General features: G+C 36.7%; 1 protein-coding gene across 1 annotated transcript; it reads left to right on the top strand.

Annotated features, from left to right (window-relative positions):
• The first annotated feature begins 7,425 nt into the window (after window positions 1-7,425).
• On the top strand, window positions 7,426-9,744 carry LOC120426258 (Bardet-Biedl syndrome 1 protein homolog). The gene is made up of 4 exons (XM_039590998.2): window positions 7,426-7,620; window positions 7,763-8,031; window positions 8,089-9,551; window positions 9,612-9,744. The coding sequence occupies exons 1-4, from the start codon at window positions 7,610-7,612 to the stop codon at window positions 9,678-9,680; spliced, it is 1,812 nt and encodes a 603-aa protein (XP_039446932.2). The 5' UTR covers window positions 7,426-7,609; the 3' UTR covers window positions 9,681-9,744.
• Window positions 9,745-9,964: the final 220 nt, after the last annotated feature.

The following is a 9,964-nucleotide window of genomic DNA, read 5'->3' as shown; positions in this document are numbered from 1 at the left end:
ACAGATAATGAAACAGCTATTTTAAAAAGAGTTGTTTTCATTTGATCGAAACTAGGGCGTCTAATTTTCATGAGTTTTGAATTTACCGAAAAACGGGATTCTATTTTTTAAATCCTTGTGATTCTCGGGATCCCTGAATATTTTTGAAATGCTAAATTGTTTGTTAAATCTTTGTTACGTTTTTATAGCTAGAAATCAAATAATTAAGACCGAGTCCACGAGCAAAGCATACCCATTTCGCATCGACCTCATCAATCTGCCTGAAATTTTTAGGGGTTGTTTGTACATAAAACTAGCATCTGGCCAAAATATGAGCGCTCTAGGTCATCGGGAAGTGGGGCAAATCGGGACACAAAGTTTGAAGGTTCAAAAATGTCAAAAATGTTAAAAAGGCTATAATTTAGGCAAAATTCAATTAAATTTCAAAATTCAAAATACATCTGAAAGGGCTTAAAAAATGCAACAAATTGCAGGAAGAAGCATCCCAATTGGTTAAATCTAAAGGGAGTTATTTGCATTTTAGTGAAAAAATAGCATAATTTTCAAACTCAAATAAAAAAGTGTTCCATCCAGATATCAACTCGGATCGACCTGCAGCTTGTAGGGGACATCTGAAACTACAATCTGAGACTGAGAACGCTTTGGGTAAGGCAGTTTAACATATTAAATAGACACTTTTACTTTAAGTTAATTTTATGGTTGTAAATTTTTGCTCGGGGGACCCTTAGATCCCATTTTCTGGTGATAATTTTATCATATTCTTGTTTCTGAGACAATTTCACAATAGAAACATGCATAAAAATGTTTATTTTCATCCATTTTAACCCTTTAAAAAATGAAAATTAAAAAAATTATTGATTCACATATATTGAAAATCAAGTTCGTTTCCAAGGATACTAGATGACACCAAAAAAAAGCAGCTTCTTATTTTTTTTAATATCTAGAAAAACAAATTTTATTTCTTTTAATATGACTAAAAAAATTTAACAAAAATGTTTTGTCTATGAGCAATTCTCTACGAAATCGGTCTTTTTTCTTCAATTTTAATTTTTGTATTTTTTAAATCCGACTGAAACTTTTTTGGTGCCTTCGGTATACCCAAAGAAGCCATTTTGCATCATTAGTTTGTCCATATAATTTTCCATACAAATTTGGCAGCTGTCCATACAAAAATGATGCATGAAAATTCAAAAATCTGTATCTTTTGAAAGAATTTTTTGATCGATTTGGTGTCTTCGGCAAAAGTGTAGGTATGGATACGGACTACACTGGAAAAAAATGATACACGGTAAAAAAAAATTTGTGATTTTTTCAATTAACTTTTTATCACTAAAACTTGATTTGCGAAAAAAACACTATTTTAATTTTTTTTTATTTTTTGATATGTTTTAGAGGACATCAAATGCCAACTTTTCAGAAATTTGCAGGTTGTGCAAAAAATCATTGACCGAGTTATGAATTTTTTAAGCAATACTGATTTTTTCAAAAAATCGAAATCTGGGTCGCAAAATTTTTTCAACTTTATTTTTCGATGTAAAATTGAATTTGCCATCAAAAAGTACTTTAGTGAAATTTTGATAAAGTGCACCATTTTCAAGTTATAGCCATTTTTATGTAACTTTTTTCGAAATAGTCGCAGTTTTTCATTTTTTTAAATTAGTGCACATGTTTGCCCACTTTTGAAAAAAATATTTTTGAAAAGCTGAGAAAATTCTCTTTATTTTGCTTCTTCGGACTTTGTTGATACGACCTTTAGTTGCTGAGATATTGCAATGCAATGGTTTAAAAACAGGAAAATTTATGTTTTCTAAGTCTCACCCAAACAACCCACCATTTTCTAATGTCGATATCTCAGCAACTAATGGTCCGATTTTCAATGTTAAAATATGAAACATTTGTGAAATTTTCCGATCTTTTCGAAAACAATATTTTCAAAATTTTCAAATCAAGACTAACATTTTAAAAGGGCGTAATATTGAATGTTTGGCCCTTTTGAAATGTAAGTCTTGATTTGAAAATTTTGAAATGTTGTTTTCGAAAAGATCGGAAAATTTCACAAATGTTTCATATATTAACATTGAAAATCGGACCATTAGTTGCTGAGATATCGACATTGAAAAATGGTGGGTTTTTTGGGTGAGATTTAGAAAACATCAATTTTCCTGTTTTTAAACCTTTGCATTGCAATATCTCAGCAACTAAAGGTCGTATCGACAAAGTCCGAAGAAGCAAAATATAGAGAATTTTTTCAGCTTTTCAAAAATATTTTTTTCAAAAGTGGACAAACATGTGCACTAATTTTAAAAAATGAAAAACTGCGACTATTTTGAAAAAAGTTACATAAAAATGGCTATAGCTTGAAAACGGTGCACCTCATCAAAATTTCACTAAAGTACTTTTTGAATGCAAATTCAATTTTACATCAAAAAATTAAGTTGAAAAATTCTTGCGACCAAAATTTCGATTTTTTGAAAAAATCAGTATTGATTAAAAAATTTATAACTCGGTCAAAGATTTTTTGCACAACCTGCAAATTTCTGAAAAGTTGGCATTTGATGGCCTCTAAAACATATCAAAAAATAAAAAAAATTAAAAATAGTTTTTTTTTGCAAATCAAGTTTTAGTGATAAAAAGTTAAATAAAAAAAATCACCATTTTTTTTACCGTGTATCATTTTTCTCCAGTGTAGTCCGTATTCATACCTACAACTTTGCCGAAGACACCAAATCGATCAAAAAATTCCTTCAAAAGATACAGATTTTTGAATTTTCATACATCATTTTTGTATGGACAGCTGCCAAATGTGTATGGAAAATTATATGGACAAACTAATGATGCAAAATGGCTTCTTTGGGTGTACCGAAGGCACCAAAAAAGTTTCAGTCGGATTAAAAAATACAAAAAAATCGAATGACCGAAATCCTAGAGAACTGCTCTTATCTGATATCTAGTCAATGTTAATCTTATATCCGTTCAGAATTAGATTTTTGTAAAACTAATATTTTTCAAATCTAGAGTTTTTTTTTTGAAAAGGAAACTATTGTGTTTTATATGTTTATAGGACCTATTTAAAAAATCTAGAAATAATCGTTTATCTTCATTTAAGTCATCCGGCCAACTGAGGAAAACCAGGACTACTGTCTAATATCCTATAGGACAGAAGATTTTACAGCATTAAATTTGGAAATCGGTGTACTAATTTTGTTGTTCTGTTCCTGTTTTTACCGAAATCAATCAAAAATATTGAAACATTGTATAAAACAAAAGATTCAACAACTGTCTCAATTCGTTAGATTTGTCCATGATGCCGGTACCTGTGAAATAATAACAATTTGTAAACATTTATTTCGATATTAAAATAATTTATAAAATAACGGAAATAAGACACCCAATCTTTTAAATATACTTAACCACACACTCAAAAGATATTGAAAATTTGACATTCTACGGATCTGTACACTGAAATTTTAACAATTTTTCTTAATAAGTCAAATGTATGCCACATACAATTTATAAATCCTTTCAATTACCTTATATTCAACTGTTCCACTCTTTTCGCAGCCTAATTTTAATACCAAGACTGAAATGTGTATTTTTTTCAATTTCGGGAAACCCGGAACAAATGAATCAAGAACATTTTTTTTTCGTTTTTTTTATTTTCTTCATTTTTACATTAAATTACATTGTTTGATTGCAATTCAATTTGAAAATGTTTTTTTCAGGGCTGCGGAGTCGGGTCATATTTCAAGCGACTCCGACTCCGACTCCGACTCCGGCTTTCTGGGATTAGCCGACTCCGACTCCGACTCCGGCTCCGGCTTTCAGATCCAACCGACTCCGACTCCGACTCCAACTCCGGCCCACCAACTCTAGCCGACTCCGACTCCGACTCCGACTCCAGCTTTCAAAAAATGGTTGGCTCCGACTCCGACTCCGACTCCACATATTTTTAAATATTTCAAAAGTTAGTTTACTATTATTTCGAAAACATTGATAAATAGGATTATTTAAAAACTCTTTAAGTGGAAAAAACCGGAAAAAAGTTTCTAGTTTTACAAGTTTTAGACGTTATTGAAACAGAAATAAAAAAACGCAAATTTTCATTAAATTGATCAAAAGCTAAAATATTAAATTGTTATTTTTTAATGATCATTAAAAGAAAGCTGGCCTTTATGATTGATTTAACATATAAATTCAATTTGCTCACTTTTAAGTTGACATATTATAAGAAGCACAGTGACTATCATAGTCACCTTGTATTTTTACATAACAATTTTAAACGAAACTATTTGTTAAAGCTCCGTTGAAATTTTTAAGACGTGCAGGGACATCACGCCAAGGCTGAAGAAGTTTATTATTACAAATCAATGTATCTTTAAAAAAAATCTTCGTGGTAAAGACGCTTAAGGGGTCCTTTTCAAATATCCGTAACCTCGAAAATATTTTACTTCGGAATTTTGGATTTATTTGACTTTTTTTTTCCATGTTTAAAAGGAGGCACGCGATACTTCTTGAATCTTCACCTAAAACGTAGCTTTATGAATGGTCGTGCGCCTCCATGAAAATATATGAAAAAACTTAGAATTGGATAAAAAACAAAAATCCATGTCATATCCTGAAATCTTGAGATTTGTTCAACGATAATTTGCAAAAATATCAAAATAGTTTGCCTAAGGATCAACATTCTCAGATTTTAGTAGAGAAATAGTAAACATTAAGATAATCGATATAGGTATTTAACATATTCAATGATGATTTTCAAAATTAGTTGCAAATTTTTTTTATATTTGATAACAGTTTGAAATATTTTAAGCGCGACACTTTTAATTTTTTGTACAAAGTTATAATCAAAATACGCATGTTGATTTCCAAGTAATAGATTGTTATGATCGTTGAATATTTATTGGAAGAGTTATCCTGTCAGTGAATTTTTTGTTTTCGATTTCCATAAATATTGATTATTATTTATATATATATATTTTTTTTGTACTTCGTAACTTTTTTCCTGAGCATTGGATTACTTAAAACCACCAAGACACTCGCTATCGGGGTATAAGATGACTGTGTGTGTACTTTTTTCAGAAAGAACTAGATTAAATTTGGTCAAATTTGTGTTTAAAGGGTACATAAATATCGGCAATTAAATATTTCTGACAACAAAACCAATACTGTTTTTTTTTTTGAGTTATTATGATGCTACATACTTGGGTAAGAGCTGATTAACAGGTTATCATTTAGTGATCTCTAAAAATAAAAATGGCAACGCAGCGCATGCAACTTGAAAAAACAATTAAAAATATAAGAAGTTTTGTAAATTAATCTGTTTTATAGCAAATACTAAAAAAATAAAAAATAAACATATTTTTTGTTGAATTTAAGATAACTCCGACTCCGACTCCAACTCCGGGTAATCAGAAATTTTCGGCTCCGACTCCGACTCCGACTCCAGCTAATAAAATTTAGCCGACTCCGGCTCCGACTCCGACTCCAGCTGTTCGAGTTTTTACGACTCCGACTCCGACTCCGACTCCAGGCTTCCCAAAAAGACTCGACTCCACCGACTCCGGCTCCGACTCCGACTCCGACTCCACAGCCCTGGTTTTTTTTAATGGCATTTAATTTCAATTTTTCATTGTTTTAAGGCTGGTACAAATATTTTTTAAAGTTTTTGTCACCCCCCCCCCCCCCCTTCAAAATTGGCCCGAAAAATCAGGGGGCAAAAAAAATATTTTTACAATAAACTTCAAAATTTCAATGAAAATTCAAGTGCAACCAGCTGAAATCAAATTAAAATACATTCTCCTGCGTTTAAAAACATTTTTAGCATGTTTGGGTTTATTAAAAAATCTTAAGATTTTTTGAAAATTTTCGATGCAATTTTTTTTTCGATGCAATTTTTGTTTTTGTCAGATCTTAGATTTTTTGAAAACTAATGATTGCAAAACAACTGAACTAGTGTAAAATGCATTCTAAAACACTTTTTTCATTTAAATGTGAAGACTATGGCTTGTTATTTAAATTTTTTATTTTTTTTTTATTTTTTTGCCCCCCCCCCTTGACCTCGGCCAGGGCCGAGGGACAAAAACTTTTTTAAATATTTGCATCGGCCTAAAAGATCATTTTTTATATACATTTTGAAAAAATAATCAAGTAAAATTTTACAACATTTCTGACAAAATTTATAGAATATTTCTCTGTACATATGGTTGTTTAGATTGCCAACAGGATGAATTTAGTGGATTTTTTCGCAACCAATATTTTTAACCCTGCAAGAAAAAAACAGTTGAAATTTGCCCATAAGTTGGAAAAAATAAATATCCATCGAAAACTGATTCTTAATTTTCAAGTTTTCTTTTTAAAATTTTGAAGCAAAATGTATCAAACAAATGCTCAATACATTGATGTTAAAAATAGCATAATATGAAAAAGTTCATTGGAAAACCGATTTTTGGGGAAAAATTGAAATATTGGGAGACAACAGCTTTTAATAAAATTTGTATTAGGCCGTTGCAAATATTTTTGAAGTTTATGTCGCCCTCTTTAAAATTAGTCCGAAAAATCAGGGGACAAAACATTTTTTTTTCAAAAAACTTCAAAATTTGAATGGAAAAATAAAATCATAGTTAGCATATTTGAGATCGATCAACAATATTTTATTTTGTGAAGTTCCGTTGTACAGTACTGCAAAAAGTTTAGTTTTGGACAAAAAAAATGTTTCGCCAATACTTTGATATTTTTAAAACTAAAGATTGCAAATCATCTGGACAGGTGTAAAATACATTTTAAAACACTTTTTTCATTCAAATGTTAAAACCATGGCTTGAAATTTAATATTTTATATTTATTTATTTTTTTGCCACCCCTGCCCCGCCCTCTCGACTTTGGCCAGAGTCGAGGGACGTAAACTTCAAAAAAATATTTGCAACGGCTTTAACCATAAACAAAATTTAAGTTATGCTTGTATCGAAGTATTGCAATAAACTGAAGTATCAATAATTATTAGTTGTTATTTTAGTTTCTAATCAGCAGTTCAAAGATCAAAAATCCTAAATAATGATTCGTTTTTCTATGTTCGTTTTAAAATATTTTTTTTATATTTATGCAATTCAATGTAATATAAACATTGAAAGTGTCAGTAATTGTATACTTTGCACGTTTCCAACAACAACAAAATCTGAATTCTAAAGCACCCATTACCAATTTCCAGCGTTATTTCCCGCGCACGATTTCCGCTGCATCCTCTGCCATTTCACTTTCATTCACAGAAAGCGAAAAGCACACAATTATGCAGATAGAGAGGGTGGTGGAAAATACAACATCGCCCATATTTGTCCACCGCGCTGTCGGTCGGCACCTCGAAAACGAGTTGTTTTCCCATCGCTACCTTCCCGCCAAAAAAGGGGCAAAACTTTTGCGCATCCCATTCTGCGCAGCACCCACCCTCGCACCACCTGGCCAGGTCCAAGTCACGTTGTTGTTTCCAACGGTAACCGGTCGGGTTCAAACAAATCCCCAACCAACCAACAACGATTCGTGACAAAGATTTTCCCGTAGCAAAAGTGCAGCGAATCCGAGTTGTCCGGATTAGGGTCTCTCCGGGATATTCGTCATGTTTCTAAGGTAAGCCCAATCTGATTAGTTACGCAATTCCGGTACGGGGTTGGCATTGGATTGAGGGCTTTCTCGCGGGGGATAATTACGGCCAGATGGGTTGAAGAAAGCAGCGCGAAACGCGGTTATGACACCGAACCCTTTTTTGCAGCAAAACGAAAGCCACCGAGAAGTGGCTGGACGCGCAGTGCGATGGGACGGCCGCGTTGCATACCCTGCCGGCTTGTATGTCGCTGTGCGACCTGAAGAACGATAACTACTACCAGCTGGTGATTGTCGACGTGCCGCTGTTTGACTTTGATGCCAAGCCCAAGCTGAAGGTGTACAAGGGGACGAACTTGACCAGCGAGCAGAATCTGCCGGGGATTCCGGCGGCCGTGGAGAGTTTTTACATTAGCGAGCAGGAACCGAGGATTCCGAGTATTTTTGTTGGGTTTGGGGTTGTAATTTCGTAACTTATTGGGTATTTAATTTTAGTCATTGCTGTGGCCATAGCTTCATCGGTACTGTTCTACCGGAATATGAAACCTTACTACAAGTTTACCATCCCTGGTTTGGACATTGATCCGCTTGAACGGGACGTCTGGAAGAAGTTACCGATTGAGAAGCCGGAAAACGTTGATGCTCTTATCGATACCCTTAGAACGTTGGATCTATCCAGGATGACCGAGCTATCGCAGGAACTGTGTGCACTCCCCGAGGACAGTCGAGCCTCGTTCATCAAAACAAACGCCGATACAACATTGGAACGTTTGTCGGTCATCACTGCTATGGCCTCGATCAAGAAGACCTCGAACGAGACTAAGTCGGCGTCCTGTCTCATCCTGGCTACAGAGTCCGGAGAGTTGCTAATCCTGGACACCCAGGCCTTTGTAGTACTTCACCAGGCCCGTGTATGCTCGTTTCAGGGTACTCCGAGTATCATCTCGGCCAGTGGCCAGTACGACATCGACTTCAGGTTGGTGATCTCGACGCGGGAAGGTTCGCTGTGCCTCTTGCGCAAAGGTTGGCTCGTCGGGCAGCACATCGTGAAGCTGGAAAATCCGGCCGCCGGGCTGGCACTGCTGCCGATCGATCAGACAATTGTCGTGGTGTGCATGGACAATTATCTGCTTTGCTACTCGAAAAAGGGCAAGAAGCTGTGGTCGGTAACGTTGCCCCAGCCGGCGGTTTGCATGACGCCGGTGTGTCTGCCCCACCTGGGCATCAATCTGGTCTGTGTGGCGCTCCGCGGAGGTCTGGTCCAGTTCTACTGTCAGAAGAAGCTGGTCGATCAGTTCTACGCTCCGGAGACCGTGTCCGCCCTCACGTTCGGCCGCCTCGGCCAGGAGGAGCACGTACTGATCCTGGTCACTTCCGACGGTTCGCTGATCGTGAAGATCCTCAAACGGACGGCCGAGTTCCCGACGACGGAGAACATCTACGACGTCAAGACGGCCTGCGAGGAGGCGTCCGGCAATCTGCAGATCCCTAAAAAGACCAAGATCTTCGTCGAGCAAACCTTGCGCGAGAAGGAACACGCCGCCACGATCCACAACTCGTTCCAGTCGGAACTGTGGCGGATGCGCCTCACGGCGGCCCGTGCCACCGTGGACGTCATCAGCTCCGCCGACAGCAACATGTCCGGGGACGTCGGCCTGGCCGCGATCAAAATGGCCGCCGAGGTGCTCGGCCTTGGACCGGTGTTCAAGCTGTTCCTCGTCCTGGAGAACATCTCCGCCCGGAAAGAGGCCACCAATTTGAACATCCTGATCCAGGCCGATCATCGGCACTATCAGGTCGATCGACCCTACCTCGAACTCCCCATGTTGGTGCCGGGAGCACCGCTGAAGCTGGACTTTAAGATCACCGTCGTTACGGACCCCGGCGACGGGCTACCCCCGGTAGATCTCACCCCGGAGAACTCGTTCATCCGAGTGCTGATCTTCAAAACTGGCCATGTAAGTCGAGGTTGGGCGGCGCGCCCTTGGCAAGGGACTGATAATTGTTTTCCGTTTCAGAGCAAACCGCTAATTGCGTCGACCGTGGTGATGCCGCAGCCCGAGCCGCAGCAGCTGGGTTCGTTTTAAGTAGGAAAATTTTGCTGAATAAAGTTGGATCATAGCCTTATTAACCCAGTAACTTAATGACGACTCGTTTACAGCATTTCAAATAGTTTCTTCCTCCATTGCACAGTGGTCCGAAACCAAAATCTAGCGTGACAAAATTGATAGCGGCCACACGTTAAGATTTAGAGCTTTGGTGTCTTCGGGACAAATGATCAGGGTCAATTGGGGCATCTTTTGGTATGTTGGACATTAGGGTGGTCCAAATTTTAGGGTGGTTCAGAATTTTTACTTTGGCGGGATGACGA

Source organism: Culex pipiens, chromosome 3, assembly GCF_016801865.2.
Source record: "Culex pipiens pallens isolate TS chromosome 3, TS_CPP_V2, whole genome shotgun sequence".
Classification (NCBI taxonomy): Eukaryota; Metazoa; Arthropoda; class Insecta; order Diptera; family Culicidae; genus Culex; species Culex pipiens.
Note: the sequence above shows the minus strand (reverse complement) of the source record. Positions and strands in the feature narration are given on the sequence as shown.

Excerpts from the sequence above, each read along its gene's own strand:
- LOC120426258 (XM_039590998.2), top strand. Across the intron at positions 8,032-8,088 it reads GCAGGAACCGAGGATTCCGA|TCATTGCTGTGGCCATAGCT; the intron begins GTATTTTTGTTG and ends ATTTAATTTTAG. Across the intron at positions 9,552-9,611 it reads TGATCTTCAAAACTGGCCAT|AGCAAACCGCTAATTGCGTC; the intron begins GTAAGTCGAGGT and ends TTTCCGTTTCAG.